Source organism: Nipponia nippon, unplaced genomic scaffold (genome assembly GCF_047370975.1).
Source record: "Nipponia nippon isolate SJK-2023a ecotype South Korea unplaced genomic scaffold, ASM4737097v1 scaffold_28, whole genome shotgun sequence".
Taxonomy (NCBI): Eukaryota; Metazoa; Chordata; class Aves; order Pelecaniformes; family Threskiornithidae; genus Nipponia; species Nipponia nippon.
This window is the reverse complement of record NW_028262345.1, coordinates 4810649-4830463: the sequence shown is the minus strand read 5'-3', so window position 1 is coordinate 4830463 and position 19815 is coordinate 4810649. Positions and strand designations below refer to the sequence as shown.

Sequence of the window (19815 nt, the reverse complement as noted above, 5' to 3'; positions counted from 1 at the left end):
TGTGTATGTGTTTGTTCTTACCTCTCGAAATTCTTAATTAAGTAGCAAGAGACCGGAATTTCTTGAAGTACATGAGTGGCTTCTGGGTGGCAGAGTGGTTAGGTAGGGAAATTGTTCTGATATACAGAAGTTGATTTATGGTGACATGAAACTTAGAGTGCGATAATTTCTTCCGTAAAGCCAACCATCTCGTATCTGTATTCATCAAAATTTAGATGATCAGGAGAGCGTTTGAGTGTAGTTTCAGATATGCTGTACCTTACTAATTAGTGCCATAACCTCCCACAATACTTGATACCTGTTTCTCAAAGTAGAATTCTTGTCTCTTAAATGAGCTTAAAATTGAAATTAGCTTTCATGGTGGTAGGTGAGATATCAGTTACTCTTCCTTTTTCCCCATGACTTGGTTGCTCTCCAAAGATATCTTCCTTTTTATTTAGTAACGATCAGGTTTTGGCCCAAGTATTAGGCTAGATCATATACATACTCTTTCACATATTATCTCCAAGTTTGGAACAGGTTTTTAAATCTTTGTTCTGAAACCCCAGGTTTTACCCCTGTTGAGATGTTTTAAAATCGAACTCATTCTTCCTGTTTTGTTTCTTGCAGTTCTTGTCAGCCTTGTGTCTTTATGTCGTGGCCACCATTTTTCCAGGCTCTTGAAAGGACTCTTGGGAGCCCCTCATCACTACCCTTATAATAGCCAGCACCGGCTGGGAGTGCAAGGGGCACTGGACCACAGGGGTTGAATGTGTCGTTGCCATGGGAGCAGATAGTCCTATTTATCATGGTTGAAATACATGGCTCTTTTTGCTAGAAAGGTTACCAAGCCTTGTTTTATGAAGGATATTCAGTGCCGTTGTTGTTAACAGTTTTATCAAGACACTGTACACTGCACTAATTTCAAACAATATAGTTTTTGCTCAGACTTTACGTCTTCTGTTACCAGGTTAGTGGAAGAATCTGAAGAATGCTGCTAATGTGGCATTTGGTATGAGGATCACGGTAATAACTAGAACTAAGTGAAATTCAGAATTTCATCCTAGGAGGAATTTTCTTTATAAAAGCTGATAGTTTTATTTATTTTGTGGAGCAGAGCTTCTGAAAGTATTTTATAGAAATAAAGCTTCCCAAATGAAGCGAAACATTTGGACATTCTCAAAACCCCAAGGAGTTTGTTTTTGTTTGTTGAATGATTCATCTCAAATCGCTATGTTAAATTGCATTTTTCCCATTGTGGCCTCATGCCTCCCGGGAGGCTATAGTTCACAAGTCTCCTCCCATGCCATGTCCCACACAGTTTGATCAGAGGAAAAGCTACGTTGTATTATGGGAGATGTAATTCATGTCTCCATTCTCTCTAGTGAGTCAGGTTTTTAGAAGGAATCCCTGCTCTATTTGTTCTGCACTGCTAGGGAAATGAAATTTACTATTTTATTGAATGACTTCCAAATATTTAGGATCTGTAGAGGAAAATAAGGTAAATGATCTCTTTACCAGAGAAGCTCTTGGACAATCGAAATGTATCTGGCAAAACCGTTTGAGACAGTGACTTTTACCATGATGAGTCTGTGACCTTGAGAAGTTTGGACTTTACCCTTCCTTGTTATCCAAAAGGCAGACGTGTAACGGGGCTGGAGAACTGAGCCACGGTGTCGCAGAGTGAATAGTGCCACCTATTGAAGAGTTGATCGTCTTAGCCTTTCTTGCAATTCATTTTTTTGGAGACTGGTAATTTCTAACTGCTTTCATTTCTAATCTTAAACCTCTTTAACTACAGCACATGGTTAGCTGCTTTACTATACTCTTGGCTTGAGGCTATACCAATGAGTTTGGGAAATTATAATATGCATGAGGATGAAAAAGGATTTTTAAGATTTATTTTTTTTCTCTCCACAGAATTTTGTGAATCCACTCAAGATAGGAACATGTAGTCTGATTTTGTGTACTTAAAGCATAGTTACAGTGATATCTCCTTATATCATGCCATCAAGATAGTGAAAGCGAATGTGGAAATAAGATTATTATTGATTTGATTTTGAGTACTATCAATGATGGGTTCTGTTGACCTTGTAATCTTTACTAAGCTTCAGCTGGAAAAAGTGAAATATCATGGTACGATATTTCAGAATGAATGACTTGTGATTTCCATCCAGGGAACGCTAAGAATTGGAACATGAAAGCAAAAAAGGTGAATGAAAAGCTGATTGCCACTTGCTAACGTGGACTCTTCAGTGTTGCCCCAAACTCATAGACTTTAATTAAAGTGGGTGAAGTTGGTTTAGTTTAGTAATTTAATGTCAGAGTTCCTGTATGTACTTGTGATATCCAGGTGGGACGGTAACAGCTATTGAAAACTTTACACTGGGCTCTCGGTGGTTTGTGGCTTTCCTTTCAGTCCATTCCAGAGTGTCTAATGAGATGTTCAAGGTACAAGACGTGGGTTATGAAAACATGGCTGCTCTGGTCTTAAAATTCCACCACTAAGCAGATTTCAAATTGAATGTATTTAACTTAAAGAACAAAAGTGAGCATATAACAGATCTGAGGGGTTTCTTTGCTAATTTTTCCTCGCAGCGGAGTAAAAGAGAGCACTTGATGGTTACTCTTTTTAGTCTACCTGGTTCAGACAGGGAGTGCTATCAAAGCTGATCTAGTTCTGCAGGTAATAGCGTTATCTTCATAAAACTTCCAGATAACTTTATAAACGTCACTATAAAGCTGCTGTGTATCTCCGTCAAGCACGGTATCTCTCAGCTGGCTTACCTAGACCTCGTTCCAGCCTTTTATATTGTGTTAGGAGAAGGATTAAGTGCCTGCTTCTTGTCTGAAGGGAACAAATACAGGGAAAAAGCAATTATGGATTCGGGTTCGAGTTGTCCTAATTTCAGTTGCCTCCCCATTCTAAAATTAAAAGGTGGTCTTGGGTGAAATTGAGACTTGTAGTGTGAAACAGTTTAACTTGATTATTCTTGGAACTTAAATTATACTCTGTAAGGTCAGTTTGTGTTGCATCTCGGACTGCATTGCCTCTGCTTTGGCATCAGGTTCATTCAAGGAGGAAACTTTTATGAGCAGATCCAAGGGTTATTAGTTCTGGAAAAGAAAGAAATTCAGTGAAAGTGCAACGAGTCTGCAGAGCTATACTGTGCCTTTAAACAAGGACAGTTCTTATGAGTCAAAGGATTAGTTAGTGTCTTATAAAATCTGTACATCTGGCAGCAGGTTTTAAAATGAGCTGTTTTTATGAAATAGCATATGTTCTCTTTCCCACACCCCACCCTGGGGCATCATTCTTGTGAAGTGAGACTTAAAGAAGCTTGGTCATATAGAGAAATGGGAGGTGCAAAAGGGAGAGGCATGTTCTTTCACTTAACCATATAAAGAGGGTGTGAAAGGTGGTGGGTTTTTTTTCCTCTTGTCTGCTTTCACCTTGCATCTATTCCATTAACTTACTGCAGATTGCTATGTATAGCATAATTTGCTTGTACTTTATTGGCAGGGGGGGAGTTACTAGGATATGATACTGTGACCAGACTGCTGCAGAAGTGCTGGAATGCAACCTTTTCCACTATTCCCACACCCATTTTTCATATGTGCCACACTTGAGGAGAACAGGGCTGACTGGGCAGACAGTGTTTTCACTTGAGGCTCCTCATTTCTATTAGGAGTTGCTCCAGAGAAGTGAAAGGAACTGTAGTGGTGTGAGAGTAATTTAAGACATGGGTATGACTCCACACTCGTACAATTCATTCCTTAAAAATTATTCCAGAAAAGACAGTCTTGCTGGGACAGCATCTTCACAATTCCCTTCGCTCCCTCTGTACTAAACGAAACTGCTACAATTTTGGTGTCTGATTTTGGAGAACTCTTAATTCTTCTCAAGATGCTGGTGCAAGAGTTTTGCCTGATGTGGCTTTAGAAATGAAGACGCAAAGCAAGCTGTTAGAAAGAAGGGTGATGTTTAGTAGCTAGTGTTTTCTGCTGTGTAAGTGAAAGAACATCCTTGAAGCATTTTGCAGAGTTCCTAAAGTCACTTTTCAAGATAAGGGCTCCATTGTGGTAGGCTTTTTGCAGATGCTCCTAGGAAAGTGCTCTGCAACAATATGCCAGGACTTGCTTTGTTTTGGTTTGGTTTTCCCTTATTTCGATTTCAGGTAAACAGTAGAAATACACAACATTTCACCTTCTCAAAATGCTACACCTACTAAGTACATTTATCTCTGCAACAGTATTAATGTTCGCATTACACTGAGTAATCCTAACACCAGGAAACAAAACAAGTTGCCTTTGACATCACACAGCAAGTTACAGGAGGAGCAGATTCAAGCTCTCCTCTCCTGGGATTTTGGCCCTGTACTTCAGTAGCTCAGTGGGAAGCATGGTCTTGATTTCAGAAGTCTTGTTCAGTATAGTAAGTGTGGCTTGTACTTCTTTACTGCTGCTGTTCTGGTTCTGTGCGATATTCTCATCTGGAACAGAAGGTGCCACGAGATGAGATTTTTGCTGAGAATTGGGAGAACTTCTCCTGATCAATAAATCTGTTTTAGTCCAACCTGCTGATTTTAGTCTGAGAGATTTGTGACTTCTTTTTTAGAGTCGCTTGTGAAAGTTATTTGGTGGTTTTGGTGGTGTACTGGCACATGACAGCCCTCTGCCATACTTTGAGGAACTATTAATACTGACAAAGGGAAATTGTGCTCAGTGGTTAGCGTACATAGCTGCTCTTCTTTAAAAGCTGCTTTTACCTCAAGTTGTGTCTGATGTGCCAGAGCTGTCTGCATCTCTGCTGTTGTCTCTCTCTGTTTTGTGTAACTGAAGCAATGAGCTTGACCTGTCTTGACATTCCTGTCTGTTTCTGGACTGATGCCCTGTTTCTGTCTCTCATATATTTTCCCCTCTGTTGTGTTGTACCAGTTTCTTTCAGTGCTCTGTGATTATCTAGGAGGATAAGGTTTTGGACTGATGCCTAGCTTGTGTCTCTTTGTATTTCTCTCCTTCTCTTTCTTCTGGCCTTTCCCCACCTTTCTTATGCAGGTCTTGTTCAACGGTGTGTTGTTATCCAACGGGATGAAAATGGATTTGGGCTGACAGTCAGCGGAGACAATCCAGTCTTCGTGCAGTCCGTCAAAGAAGGTAAGCAGACTTACTAAATGTGAGCAGCCTAGAAGGTTTTCATGTGAATCAGAGAAACACGTGCATGAGCTGGAGGAGAGAACTCCAAATGCCGTCCTCACGGGTGGGATGGCTGTACCTTCGGAGCAGATGTGCAAGGACAAAGAGCGTTGCACTGTTGGGATGCAGTGAATCGCCTCCTCAGCGTCTGGTGTATTTGGAAACTGACCTCTTGCATCTAAGAGGAAGTAAATGACTCCTTGAAATGTGGTGGTTGATGTATCCACTGCAAAATGAGAACAGAACTGCTCTAGTCTAGATACTCAGAGATTTTAATCTGACAGAGACAGAGGAAGCTTGGGCAAGTGTGGGAAGTAGCTTTGCGTGGAACTACAGAAGTGCTTAAACCATTTTTGCTTTGCATGTTTCTACTGAAATTGGAACTAAATGATTTCTTGCCTCTCTAGATGGAGCAGCCATGCGGGCTGGAGTGCAAACAGGTGATAGAATTATCAAGGTAAGGGCATTCAAATCATCAGAAGAATGGATCCTTTGTAATAAATGAGCTCTTTCCCTGAAAGAATGTCTTTGATATGTCTACTGTGATGTTTGCATTTGCCTGTGGGATAGAGGAATGGTCTAAGTTCCTGTGTTCTGGGGATACCGGAGCAGTAACCGCAGAAAGCCCGCTGCTGAATGTTAGTTTTGTTGTGGAGATCACTCTCATTTCAGAACTTTATGGACGAGTTCAGCATCCTACAAGGTTCAAGTATCACACATACAATAAAAACAGAAGTGGCAGGGGAAAGAAGAAACAAAGTTGTTAATAATTACCTGTAAATAAACAGTTGTCTTCGATTATTTTTTTTCTCCTAACTGCCCCCAGACTAGTGTTCTCTTTTGGTCCCAAACAACTAAGAAATCAAGTCAGTAACTAAAAAGACTATCTAAACGATGGTTGTGCTACAGCAGCTACTGACACAGATAGAGCTGGGATTTCAACTGGGCATGTAAATTGATGAATTAAATTAGCTACCCTATTTTTGTTTTTTTGCCTAGTCAGAGGTGGATTGCTTTTGTCTGTTTGGTTGGTTGCTTTTCATTGGTATGTGTGTATAATTTTCTTTTGCAGAGCTCTGCTCACCAAGATAAACTGTTAAAAGGATAAAATGTTTATCTGTTAATGTCTTGAAAGACACAGTAATGGAGATGGGGGGACAAAAAAAAATATTGTTCCTCATTCTATGTGCTTATTGTGTAGTGCGTGGGTACCTTTGGTTGGAAATCAGCAGCTAAACACTGTTAACTTTCTCTTCCTCCCTACCCCCAGGTGAATGGCACTCTTGTAACACACTCAAACCATTTGGAGGTGGTAAAGCTGATCAAGTGTAAGTAAAGACAGGTTACTATTTTTGTCACTGTGCTCCTTGAAAGCATGGAAGGCAGAATTTTAAAGGACCAATGACCAATTCAGCTATCAAGTGACAAGGATGAGGTCTAACCATGCCCCATGCTGAGAGATAAAGGGTGTATATGAAACGGTGAAGTGAAATTTTGACATCTTGGACTTGAGCTGATACATGCTTCTGCAGTTTCTCCTTGGCTTGATGTTCAAAGTTACCATCAAACCTTGCCTATGTGTCTTCCCATCTTTTGACTCCACCTTAAATACCATAGCTATTCAGGCACTCTTAATGTAGATTACTGTAGGATGCTTGCAAACTACTGGTGTTTCTAAAGGAATTGCATTCTTGGTTGATTTTCTTGCACAAGGAAGAAGGTGGTAGTGGTTCCCTCCACCCCAGCACAGTTTATTTTGTGGCATGAGCATACGTATACTGTAAATGCAACCTGGTAAATGTAACCTGATAGACTAGAAATTGGATTGCGTGCTTTTATTAAGGATGATTGTCATGGAAGTTTTTTGATTACCTGAGATTTAAACAGAGATCTCTGAAACAGAGCTGACAGTGCTCGCAGGTTTTCTGGTTTCAAGAACGAACGGGTGGAGAATGGTCTGAGTCTAGTCTCTAGAGCGAAATGGCAATCAGAGAAACATCAGCCACAGAAATCTGCAAGTGTGTCTGAAATGTGAATTGTTCTTGTTCTCCCTGCAGCGGGTTCCTATGTAGCTCTCACTGTTCAGGGGCGCCCACCAGGGTCGCCCCAAATTCCATTAGCTGATTCTGAAGTGGATCTGGCAGCATTTGGGCATATGTCTCCCATCATGTCATCCCCCCATTCGCCTGGCACATCAGGAAATGCAGAAAGGATTACTAGCCCGGTGCTCATGGGGGTAAGATTTAAAGCTCTCTTTCCAAAGAGCCAATGTAGCAGTGGAAGAAATGTAGTCATATATTTTTTTTCTTTAATTGTTTTGTGCTTCTTGCACAAATCACAAATTGGAATTGGAATATTTATCCTGCCGCCCAGTGGGTATTTAATCACGTGGGTATTTAATCACATTTTGCAAGTAAAAATATCCAGTCCCATCTAAGATAATACAAAGACAGTTGAGAGGTTATTCACAGGTTGTCTTTGAGATATACCGCAATTTGCATGATATGAGTTTATACATTGTCTGGTCCGAGCCAGTCATGCTGTACCTTCTGTTAAAAAGTGGATTGTAAGGTGTGCAGACATGTGGCAAAAAAGAGTAGGGAAAGCAAATAAGCAAACACTTCTGGTCTGTCTGGGTTTTTTTGTTGTGTTTTGGGTTTTTTTTTAAATGTTTATAGCTATGTTCAGAAGTAGGAAAGAATGCATAGGATAGGATTTAGCAACTTGAATTGCTTCCTGTAGGGCTTTTCATCTACTTCCTAAACATGGGCACTGGAAAGTAGGCATATCCATTTTCCTTATATTCCCAGCTCCACCGAAAAACCCGACTCTTAATCTCTCCATATTTTCTAGGAGGAGAATAATATTGTCCACAACCAGAAGGTGGAGATTCTGAGAAAGATGCTACAGAAGGAGCAGGAGCGGCTGCAGGTACTGGAGTTGCAAGAGTTTGAGAGGGGTGGAGGAAAGTATGGTGCAAATGCAAAGATCAGTTGTTGGATCACTACTTAGTAGCATCTTTACCATTCCCTTGCATAGCTTGTGTTTCAGCTTAGCTTTTCTGTATACTGGCCTAACACCAGAGATTTAATTGCTCTTAGTGATCAGCTCTTGAGTTTTTAATCCTTGACAGAGTAAGAAAAAGTGGGAGCTTTCTTAAGTGGAAATGCACATATCCGTCAATCTGATCTAATCCTTGGGCAAGTAAACATCTTTGATTCTTACTGAGAGAGAGTGCCATTTCTCACTAGGAGCTACAGTTGGCACAGTACTCTGTGGTGGTGCTGAGTTATTGTGCCTTCAGCTGTACATTCAGTATGGTTGTGATTTTCAATAAAACTCCAGAATGCAGTTATTTTCACATGGCACAGGAGAGAGAGATGAGAGCTTGTAAAATGGATATACTGTAGCATTTAATTGGTGGGTGTGCAGATGTGCTGTTTATTATTTAAAATGTGTAAGTGGAATGAAGATTAGTAGTAGGTTGTAGTTCTAAGCTTTGATATTGAGGAGATACTGAGTGAAAGCTCATAAAATTATTTTTCAGTCTCTGCAAGAAGACTATAGCCGATCACCCACCACACGACTGCTCAAAGAGATACAGGAAACGAAGAAACACATTCCTCAGCTGCAAGAGCAGTTGTCCAAAGCCACGGGCTGTACTCAGGTAACAGAATGTGTCAGGCTTTTCTATGGTATGTTCCAGGTGAAAATTTGGGGGGATGATGGTGTTCTGGGCAAGCAGGAGTTCCCTGCCATGCTCTTCTCTGCTTGTGCAGGCAAGTTGCACCCTCTAGAGTTTGAGACTTGTAATTAGGCTTGCAGAGGCTGTCAGGCAATACAGTGCAATGTCAGTCTATGAAGTAAACTTAACAATGGACTTCCAAACCATCTGTAGAAAAACTGCTTTTAAAACAGTGAGTGTTTAATAGTGTTTAAAGTATTTAACTATGTTGTGTTTATTAGTCTTTCTGTCAATACAACTTAAATAATAAACCTGTGAAGCCATTCTTACACTGGGGAACGAATAACTGGAAGATTAAAACAGCTTTGCTGTAGGTGATACTACTTTTCCCCTTTTTCCTCTGCTTATAATGTTATAAGTCTTGAAAACTTGGTGTGATTTTTCTGTTGTCTTCTCTTAGAAAAGCATTGCGGCCTTTTCTGTCTACATGAAGAAAGTTTTATAAATAATGTGAACTAACCAGGTTTTGAAACAGCTAATATTTAATGATTGTCTCTTATAATATTGTACTTGCTCTGTGCTGTCTCCCAACCCACTTTATCTTTTTAGGATGGAGTCTTGTCCTCCAGGTCTGTGACGGAATCGCTGCGGATCAGTGAAGTGGAGGCAGAGAGCGGGGATTGTGTGAGCAAACTAGATTACAGTGGTGACAGCCCCTCCCGACCAAACAGCGACATTGCTGATGTGAGTCTTGAACAGCTCTGTGACTTTGCTTCTATACCTTTCAAATTTGGTTTTCTTGGGCAGATTTTTTATGTTTGTGTTGTCCTGTGTATCATACATATATACTGTCTCACTAACACTGTGTATTACTAGAATAGGCTTCTCACTATGCACCAAAAATATTTCCCTGAGGAAAGCATACTATATTGGTCTTCCATAGGGACTGGGAAAGAAATACTGTGGGTTTGGGGTTTTTATCCAGGATTAGATTTTCCTGGCACAATCCCTGTAACCAGACCAAGAAAGATGGATGCCAGCATCTTTCTCAGAACTCAGAGATGCCAATTAGAGCATCTTTTAAGAGTATGGTAATGTTCCAATTGCGGTAGCTGTGACTCAGATCCAGTCAGTGGGCAAGTTGCCATGAAAGTGGGGAAGAGCCTTACTTCTACCAAATAAGCTTCAATTATTACCAACAGTAAAGGCTCTTGGTCTGTTCACTCATTAGTTATCAATCTGTGTGCTCGTATGGTCTCCCTATTGGAGTGCCTTAGCACCTAATCCTTAATTAAGTCACTATCTGATTAGTGCAGAGGAATTGAGACACTGTACTTGGGTTTTGGCCTGAGTTTATTATTTAACTTAAGGATGTGGGAGCTAAATTTGTACTAGCAGTTGGAAGTGAAAGGAAGCTGGGTCAGATGTACATCCAAATGTGAATATACATGACTATTTTAAAACATTCCTCCTCCAACTCCAAATCTGACTAGATATCACTCATGTTTGTATCTAATAAATGCCAAACAAAATTCATACCTGTCGTCTTAATAAACTTAATCCTGTCAGTATTGTGGATGGTATTTGATCATTGGAGGTGATTGACACACCAAACATTCAAGCTTTTCAATCCAAAGTGACCCTGAGAAACTTAAGGATTGGGGGCAATAGAAACCTGGTGAAGTTTAACCAGAATTCCAGAGTTCTGCAGCTGGGGTGAAATACAAAGAAATACATGAAATACATGCATCAATATAGGCTGGAAACCAACAGGCTGAGTAGTAGCCTAGCTGAAAAGAGCTGGGTGTTACTATGGACACACTGAGGATGAGCTGACAGCACATGCTTTTTGCAAATAAAGCCAAGTGTCCACTGGGCTACGTGAGAAGCAGGATTGCCATCAGGCGGAGAGAAGTTTCTAGCCCCTTCTGCTGGGCACTGGTGAGACTGCACCTGGAATACGGAGCCCTTTGCTGGGAGCCCCCTCTTCAGAGGGGATGTGGAGAGTAAAGGCCTAGTCATAGAGCTAGCAACGTGGGTACTGCATAAACTGTCAGAAGAGGTGGAGAAAGCAGAGAGAAAGCTATGGACAGGTGCACTAGTAGATTTTACAGCTCTGCTGTTATCCAGTGTTACTAGCTTTCTTACTGAAACTCCTGCATTCAGTTGGTTTTTGGTTTTCATGAAAACTGTGCATGTGGGTCACGCATTTTAGTTTGGCTGTTCATACCTCAGCTGTTTAATGGTTCACTCTGTGAGAAAGGAGAAGTTTTGGCTGTTGTGGCTGAAAAACTTGCTGTGCAGTTCTCATTTTCCTTGATTTGCTGGTACTTACCAGAACTGAACTTCCTTCTTTCCCAGAGTCCTCGCAGTGGCTTGAAGGAGCGGATTTATCCGGATGAGAGCCCAGAAAAGACTGAGGTTCAAGATACTGTGAGTACAAAACATAAAGTGCACAACAGCATCTCCTGTAATGGGCCCATTAAAACCTCGCTGTTTTTCCTCTGCTTTCTAGATGGAGCATGCGTAAACTTTAGAAAATAAAATGCAATTAAAATTGTGCAGGGGAAGTTAATTAGCTGAGTAAATGTTTATGGAGCTTAAGAGCAGGCCCATTTAGAGACGAGAAATACATAATAAGCAGTAAAACAGCTGGACCTAAAATAGGTAGAGCAGTTGTACATATTTTATTCCTTGAGTCCAGCAGTAAATGAAATAGTCTTTTCTTTAGGATATTTAGTCGTTACGAGGCTGGCATTATCAGGGATGGCCTCAAGAGTAGGTAAAAGTGGAACATAGCAGAAAGTGCAGACCTGTCTGAACATATTATTTTCTTCCTTAGGATGACTTCTAAAGTATTTTTCCCCTCATCTACTTGACTTTCCAAAGTCATATTGCTCCATTTGTACTAAGATGTCATTTGTCATATGCCACATGCTTAGTGTGCTCATGTCTGTAGATAACGCAGTTCGTTTTGAATCATCTGATTTAATGTTTCTGAATGCTTGCACCTTGGGAGAAGCATTCGTAAGGGGATCTCACAACTGCAAACTTGGACAAGGTTGAGTAAAGACACATGGGTTTCCATTGAGTTTTGAGAAGGAGAACAAAAAGTTATAGTAGTATCTTTAACTTGGTAAAGAAGGTTTACTGTGTCAAGAGAGTAATAGCACTGTACATTTCTTTCTTCTCTTCCCTTGCTCCCCGCTCACCCCAGGATTCCCAGTCCAGTGTTGGAAGTCCGTTATCCCGAGTGGGGCCTCAGATCATTGGAGCAGAGGATGACGACTTTGACACTGAACAGGAGCAGGTGGGAATGACTTCTAGCCTCAGCCACCCCTTTTCCCCCTCGGCCAGGATTTTGTTCCTCTGTGCCTAAACAGCAAGTGCTCCATGACTTGTTTTTATTGAGTAGTTCTTGTGTGGTGAATTAAGAACTAGAGAATATGATTCCCGTTATGGTTAATATTGCCAAATAAAAACATTTGGGGAGTTTATGACAATATGCCATCTTTGAGTCTTCCTTCTCATAACTTTAAGCTTTCTAGAAATTCATTTGCCTTATTTAATTTTCTTCTGCTTATTTAGTTTCTATTAAGTTCTGCATTATTGTCACAGCAGTATAGCTGCTGTGGCTTTTGACATATTTATTCTGAGTTATTTTAGCTGTCCTTTGCTCTAATTTATATTTCATTATATCATACTCGGTGTTCAGGAGAGTATTTAAAGGAAGTGTTCCTATTGTAAGCTCTTCCTGGGATGTTAGAATGGCATTACGAAGGTTCTGGAACTGGTCAGTTTTTATTTTAATTAAACAAATGAGGAGCTAAGCTGTTGGAACAAAGCTTCTTGGTTTTTCTCACAGTAGCTTTCTTTAATAATTCAGATAGTTTCCATGTATCTCTGCAGATTAACGGACAATGCAGCTGTTTCCAAAACATTGAGCTCCTGAAATCTCGCCCAGCTCACCTGGCTGTTCTTCTGCATCATGTGGTGTCCCAGTTTGACCCTGCAGCATTGGTAAGATGTTCTGGAATTGTTTCCCTGGCCCAAATTGGTAGTCTTCACCAGAGTGTATCAGGATCTCCTTGTTCTTGGGTAGCGTTGTCAGTGACGTGGCTGGACCAGCAAGGAGAGAAATGCAGATCCTGTGCAGGCATGAGAGTATTTCAGAGAAATGAAAAGAAACACAGAGAACTCTCCCCCTTGCATTAGCTGTTTACAAATAAGCATTTAGCTCTTGAAAGCATTTTATTCCACCCTAAGGTGGTGGGATTAGTTGTCTACGGGGAAGATCTGTTTTCTCTCTCTCTCCCCCTCTCTCCCTCCCCCCCCGATTACCAGGGCAGCCTAGCTGAGGTTACCAGAGCAATTTAGATGGCTGAAGGTAGCTAGGAAGAGTTTCAGTCCAGCAATGCTGAATTCCTTGAAATATTTGAAAGAAAACTTGGAGTTAGTGGTGTTAGAGTTCTCATGGTACCACTTAATTTCTTCCCCTGTTGTTGCCCACAGTTGTGCTACCTTTACACAGACTTGTACAAGCAGACCAACTCCAAAGAGACTCGGCGTGTCTTCCTTGAATTTTACCAGTTCTTCTTGGACCGAGCTGCAGTAAGTTTCAGTCCTTTCTCTCATTTTCAAGCATATCTAGCAAGTTGACTTCTACCTTTCTCCACTCTCCTGAACTGGAAAAAACTAAGGAGTTATTTAAGTCCTCCAAAATAAAAAGGTTTTTTGTTTAAATGTTACCAGTGAATATGGCAAAATGGTGTATAGCCTCAGATGCTTGGTAACTCAGTAAATCATGGGGAATGCATTGTCTGAGAGGAGAAATAATTTTGTGATATATAAGCAAGTTCTAGCTGTTATACATTGCCTTTCAGTTAATAATTGCTGCATATATTGATGTGGCTGTTGCAAGGATTGGGAAATTTTATGTATCTGTTGGAAAGCCTGAGAAACTTCTTCACTGTCATGAATTGGGCTACCAGATAGTGTAGCAGAGGCTAGTACTACATGTTTAGATGAAATAATCCTTGTGTAATATACTATATATATTCAGGATGGGAATCTTCCCCTTAATACCTTTAGGTGTTCAGATTTTATGATTTTGGCTTTTGTGGGGATTTTCTTGTATGTTTTGTACTGTGTGTTTTATCGGGGTGGTGTTTGTTGTGTATGTCCTCCCAGTCTTTCTTTTCTTTTGCAGAATCTAAAGGTTCCGGTTCCAGATGAAATCTCCTTAGAACTAGGTAGGGTGCTCTTGCCTCGGGTATCTATTTCTGCAGTTTCTCCTGTCTGAGTTAGTCCAAGAAAGTTCCTGAAATGCACTTGGGATTACTTCAAACATACAGTGTCATGTGTTACAGGGAGAGACAAACAAATACTTACTATGTTTCTTGGGGAGGGCATAATGCGTGCTGTGATACACGTGTAAGTGGTGGGAAGCATTGGCCACGTTGGCATGTACATTTTTGAGTATGATAGTGGATGTGACCAAAGCTGCTTACGCTTAATGCACCGAAGTTCATATTATCAGCAAGTGAAAGGCAAAAGGGTACTCTTGGATGGGTTTAAAGCATATATGTGAGTGACTTTATTCTAAGGTGGAGAGGACTGTTCTCAAAAGAATGATCTATTAATTCTTCTCTTCTGACTTACAGATAGAAGGCGGCCAGAACTCCTTCCTGAAGAGCTTCATCGCCAGTTTATACAAACTATGCAAGATAAAGTCTGTCCAGAAGTTCAAAGGAATCTGGAAGATTTCAGGTAACAACAGTTGTTTGCGTAGTTTTTGTTTAATTCATACCTGCCCTCAGTCAACTTGTCCAATACAGGGGAAGTCAAAACTTGAGGGATGTAGTAATTCATCTTGGACTGAATAGGAAGATACCACTGGAGAGGGCCTCCAGGGTCACCCTGTGACCAATCCTTGAATGTTTTTGGACATTGTGTTGCAAGTAATCAATTGCAAGATCCACTTTAGAGGTTGGATTCTTCATTCCTTGAAGCTATTTGAGGAAATTTCAGAATATTGTTACTTAGGTGATGTGATATAAATCCTTCTTACTAATTGTGTTTATAATCAACTTGAATCTTTTTATTTCTTTTTTCCTGTCCTTTTTTCCTTTCCTCTCCCCTTTGGGCACCAAATAATCCACTTTAGAAAGCTCATGGGCATATCGTAGAATTTGGTAATTAATATGCCCTTTCATACGGAGTCATAAGAGCTCTGTGCCAATGTGAGACATTAGACCAAGACAAGTGTTCAATAATGGACTTTTTCATACCTAAAAATGTCTCAATTCCAGTATATGCTTCAAATATACAGCCAGGGATGCTGCAAAAAGAGTAACTACTCTTTCTTGACCCTTGCAATGGCTGCCTCTTGATAAATATCATACAACTTTATTTGTCTGAAGGCTATCTTAGCTATGTTTTACAGTGAGTGCAAATGTTGTGGACAAATGTTATGACTTCTCCATTTTCATACAGAAACCAATAATGAAACCTGTTTGACACTGTGAATGTCAAGAGGCTGCTTTTCCTTGTTACAGGCCAGTATTCAGTTTCAAGTGATGCTTCCCTCTCCCCATTTTTTCAGGCAGAAACGTAGTATGGGATTGACCCTGGCAGAAGGAGAGCTAACCAAGCTGGATGCAGAAAGAGTTCGTGACCGGAATGCAGTGGAGAAGGAAAGAGCATGTGCAGAACAGATTATTGCTAAAATTGAGGAAGTGTTGTGAGTAACAGCAAGTATAATTGTGGGGGTAAAAAAGGTTGTACCTAAGTTAACAACAGCAGAGCAAAGGAATTGGGAACTAGAAGCAATTTGACATGATTATGTTTATATTGCTTCCCCTGTTTGCTATCAACATGTGTTTGAGTAATGATAGCCAAAAGTAAGCTAACCATTAGGTGAAGTCCATATGTGTTTTCAAGGAGGCTACTGTTCAAATAGCAGAGGAAATGCTTCCATTGTCACCTTGTGCATTATTAGATCAGAGTCCTTTTTTTGGGTTGTAGAAACCTATAGCTTCAGAGCCCATTTTTTTTCTTTTAATGTGAGCTGAATCCAATTTGCCCAACTGAATCTTCATTTTTGTTTACCCCGCCCCAGGACTTTCTAACATTCTAGAGGATTCTTTGAACACAACTGCTGATGCTCTGGGTGGGTGTGGCTGGGTGTTAATTGGTTTTTGAGTTTCGTTTTTAAATTCTTTCTTGTTTTTAGGATGACATCTCAGCCTTTGGAAGAAGACAAGAGGTAATGGAAGTTGTGTGGGCTGTCTGTGACGCAAAAACCTCACTGCTGGCTGTGCTCTGCTGAGCAGAACAAGGCAGCCCTCTGCTGGCTGTAGCCACAAATTTTCCAAGTCCCCTGGCATTTGAATTCAGAGCATCAACCTCTTGCTCTCAGCCTCTTCTTTTTCTGAAGTTTGTTGCCTTTGTTTCAGATCTGAAAAAGTTACTGTTGCTGAGAGTTCGTGTTTCTTTTGGTTTTATTTTGTAGCTGTTTCAATCTGGTCTAACATTTATTTTCTGTATGTGCCTTGCCTTGTTCAGTTTGTATGTATACAACCATCTGGGTAGCTTTTACTATACTCTTTACAGCAACCATACCTTTTACTGTTACTTATTTTTACTATAACTCAAAACTATAATGTGACTTCAAATATATCTTTAGTATATCTTTTTAGGACCTTCTGTGTAATTCTCAAAATTTGATTTTTACCTCCTAGGCTGGTATGCCTTTTATATACTCCATCTTTTGTTTACAAGAGGACAAATTCTGCTATTGGCTGAGTCTTTCCCATTGTCTGTGATAGTTTATTTCATATTTAAAAAAAAAAAAAGATGTCAAGTTCTTTTATTGAGAAATTAACCATTTTTAGATTAGAATCTTTGCATTTTCATTTTTCGTTTTCTTGACAAAGTATATTTTCCCCAATACATTTCTCCTTATCCTCCATCTTCTTTTTCTATATACTTGGCAGTTCCACAATGCAGTATGTGATTCTTACTTACATGAAACACCTGGGAGTCAAAGTTAAAGAACCTCGGAACCTGGAGCAGAAGCGTGGTCGTATCGGTTTCTTGCCAAAGATCAAGGTAGTAGTGTTATGGCCAGAGTGCATTTTTTTAAAGCTGCCAAGCATGGGTGCTTCGTTAGAATTCAAAATCTACTTTTGCGTGACACATTAGAGGTTGGTATGATTTTACAGTCTTCATTGCTCCATCAAAAGGATCTGGGATTACTGAGCTACACAGAAAACCTAACAGTTTAAATTGGGTTCTACATATGTTTTCAGACATGTGGATTAGAAATAAGTTGCCTTCTTTCTTCCTTTATCTGTATGCCTGAATTCTAACTGCTTGTTTTTCACAGTTCTAGCCTTATTAAAACTTTAGGTGAACAGTGTTTCATATAATACAATCGTGAATCACTTGAGGATCTCATTAAGGCTGATCAGGCTGTTGGCCTGTATACTTCAGTTTTCTTCTTGAGAAAATTGCCCCAAAACTCATGCTTCATGATGCAGGAAAGCTACTCTTCCTGCCACCCACACTTTCCTAGTTATATAATGAATTTTCCCACCAAAACTCCATCTCCGTGGGTGTATTCAGTTGTCTCCCACAGTATGGGGGTGTATGTGGTCACAGTAGCTACTTATTTTCATTAGCGTTCCAGCTTCCTTTGAGACATTAAGATTGTTTTATGAGCAGTTCTGCACTGACAGTGTGAAAAGGTTAGATCAAGCGTTGGCAGCCTTTCTGAAGTGGTAAGATAAGTTGTATTTCTCTCTCCCAGATTAGAGTCTGTGTGCTTGTGGAGGTTTGGAGTCACAAGATGATGTGCCTTAGAGAAACAAGGTGCTACTGGTCGCTGTAAATTGGTCTCTTACCCTAGAGAGGAAAGTGGTTTCTAGCTCCTGCTAAGTTAAAAACAGGGTGTGTGAGTTCTGGCTTATAACAGATGTGTCTCTTGGGATGCTGTGGCTCCCTGCTGCTAACCCTGTTACGCACTGCTCATAGTCTGTCTGTAGGCTGTCTTTGCCTCTGATGCTGCAGGATATTGACCTCTCAATAACTTGTTAGAAATAAAATTCTCTTGTACCTGCAGTTTTAAAGAGTTAGTCAATATCTCTGTAAATAACTGGATTTGAAGAAACGAGTGATCTATTTGCTTTTCTTTGTTGTATATTAACTGCAGCAAAGTATCAAAAAAGAGAAAGAAGGAGAGGAAAAAGGAAAGAGAAGAGGCTTTCCTAATATTCTGGGCCCACCAAGGAGACCGAGTCGACATGATAGCAGCGCAAGTATGTCAGACAAGGAAATATATGTTCCCTAACTATTAGTCTGAAAGCCAGATAAAGTCTCTGCTGTCTTTTAAAAATCCACACTAAGAAAACTCAGTATACTTTGTTTTTAAAACATGTTTTTGGAGACACACAAACCTAATTTTGTCCTGAAATGCTTCCTCTCTTTATTGCTGAAAACAGGTAAAAGCTCTTTCAGCAATATAATGGCTCTGTGTTTGTTTAGTTGGCAGAGCCATGGAAATGCAGAAGCCCCGCCATCCAAAGCACTTACCTACAGTGTCTTCTGTTAGCCCCGAGCCACCAGATTCTAGCAAGTTGCGCCAGAGTGGGTCCTCCAGTGATGGAACAGAAGCGCCATACCCACCTGCCAACCCAATGTCTCCTTTGGCGATGGGTCCCTTTTCCTCTCCAGAGGGAAGCAAGGACAATGAAACAGGTAGGATGACACTAGCAAAGAGGAATGATTAAAGATTGTGTTGTGAACGGGATATGCAACACACAGTTCTGATGCAACAAACTTGACAAATTAGGAGATGTTTTTATATCATTAGACATGATCTTCCTCAGTGCGTAGTCATCTTTTCTGACTTAGTCTCTGGTTCAAATTAGCAAATCTTATTATCGCCAGAAATTGTTGTTAGGTGGGTTCTATCACTGTGGCATTGGATCATCTAACAGGTAAAAAAAAAAAAAAACCAAACGGTCTCAGGTACTTGCTTTTGTAAGCAAAAGTCAGTGTCATCTGGAAAAATTTGTCACTTAGGTTTTTCTTACCAACCTAGGAATTCAGTTCCTCCAGATCTAAGCTGAAATGAGGCTGTGAATCAAGAGGCTATGAAGAGGCTGTGAAGTTCTCTAACGTAGTCTAATTTGGTAGTTCTTGACATTTCGTACTCATTCTCTGTTCAGGTTTGAAGCAGACTGGAGAAGCTCCGCCTGCTAATGACTGTATGGATGGCACACCCCGCACACCTAATAATACCTTTGAATTCCCATCTCCTTTGGAAAACTTGCTGGAGGAGGAGGGAGAATCAGAGAGGTAACTATGGTGCCCTGGTTGCTTGAGCCTTGGAAGAGAGTTGATGTGACAATGGCTGTTGAAGCTGAGTCTATAAAACTATTAGTGACATCATTTGTATCTACATTACTGGTAGAAGTAGAAAATGCTGCTCTGTGTCTGCTACTATGGTAGTACTAGAAAACTATATATCAGGGGGGTGAGGCTGACAGATGGACAAAATGTTCTAGTTAGGAGGTTAGGCCTTTAGTCTGAAGTTATGCTGAATGTCTGAGTGGGGTGAAATTCTTGCATAAGCTTCCTTAATAATTCCTTTTGTTCTTTGCAGAATGGTTGACATGGGAACACCAAAGCCTTTTCGCAAGTGAGTATGCTTATGAATGTTTGAACTTCACTGAATTTGTTGAGATTTTAATAGGTTATAAAGTAGAATGTAGTACTGTTCATTTTTCTGAGCCAATACAATTGTCCGCATGATCTTTACTCTTCTTAAATAATGCATATATGAAATGAGACACTGGCATCTGTATATAGTACAGGTGGAGTGAATCATATGCAGATAAGCCCTTTGATCTATGAGTGAAGTGTAGTGATTGTTGTATCTACTGATTTGA

General features: G+C 40.3%; 1 protein-coding gene across 7 annotated transcripts in view; it reads left to right on the top strand.

Moving 5' to 3' along the window:
* The window catches only part of ARHGEF12 (Rho guanine nucleotide exchange factor 12), an 81379-nt gene that overhangs the window by 38829 nt on the left and 22735 nt on the right, over nt 1-19815 (top strand). For 4 of the 7 annotated variants that reach the window (XM_087763337.1, XM_087763335.1, XM_087763338.1 and 1 more), the window contains 20 exons: nt 5038-5136; nt 5583-5632; nt 6446-6503; nt 7233-7411; nt 8029-8106; nt 8723-8842; nt 9470-9604; nt 11222-11293; nt 12078-12170; nt 12770-12880; nt 13373-13471; nt 14070-14112; nt 14524-14629; nt 15465-15602; nt 16095-16127; nt 16858-16975; nt 18075-18180; nt 18407-18619; nt 19093-19222; nt 19530-19565. In XM_087763337.1, coding sequence (XP_087619463.1) covers nt 5038-5136; nt 5583-5632; nt 6446-6503; nt 7233-7411; nt 8029-8106; nt 8723-8842; nt 9470-9604; nt 11222-11293; nt 12078-12170; nt 12770-12880; nt 13373-13471; nt 14070-14112; nt 14524-14629; nt 15465-15602; nt 16095-16127; nt 16858-16975; nt 18075-18180; nt 18407-18619; nt 19093-19222; nt 19530-19565 — 2017 coding nt within the window. Of the gene's footprint in view, nt 1-5037; nt 5137-5582; nt 5633-6445; nt 6504-7232; nt 7412-8028; nt 8107-8722; nt 8843-9469; nt 9605-11221; nt 11294-12077; nt 12171-12769; nt 12881-13372; nt 13472-14069; nt 14113-14523; nt 14630-15464; nt 15603-16094; nt 16128-16857; nt 16976-18074; nt 18181-18406; nt 18620-19092; nt 19223-19529; nt 19566-19815 lie in introns of those variants that run through there. The other 3 variants (XM_087763336.1, XM_009469526.2, XM_087763339.1) reach the window with 2 other exon arrangements.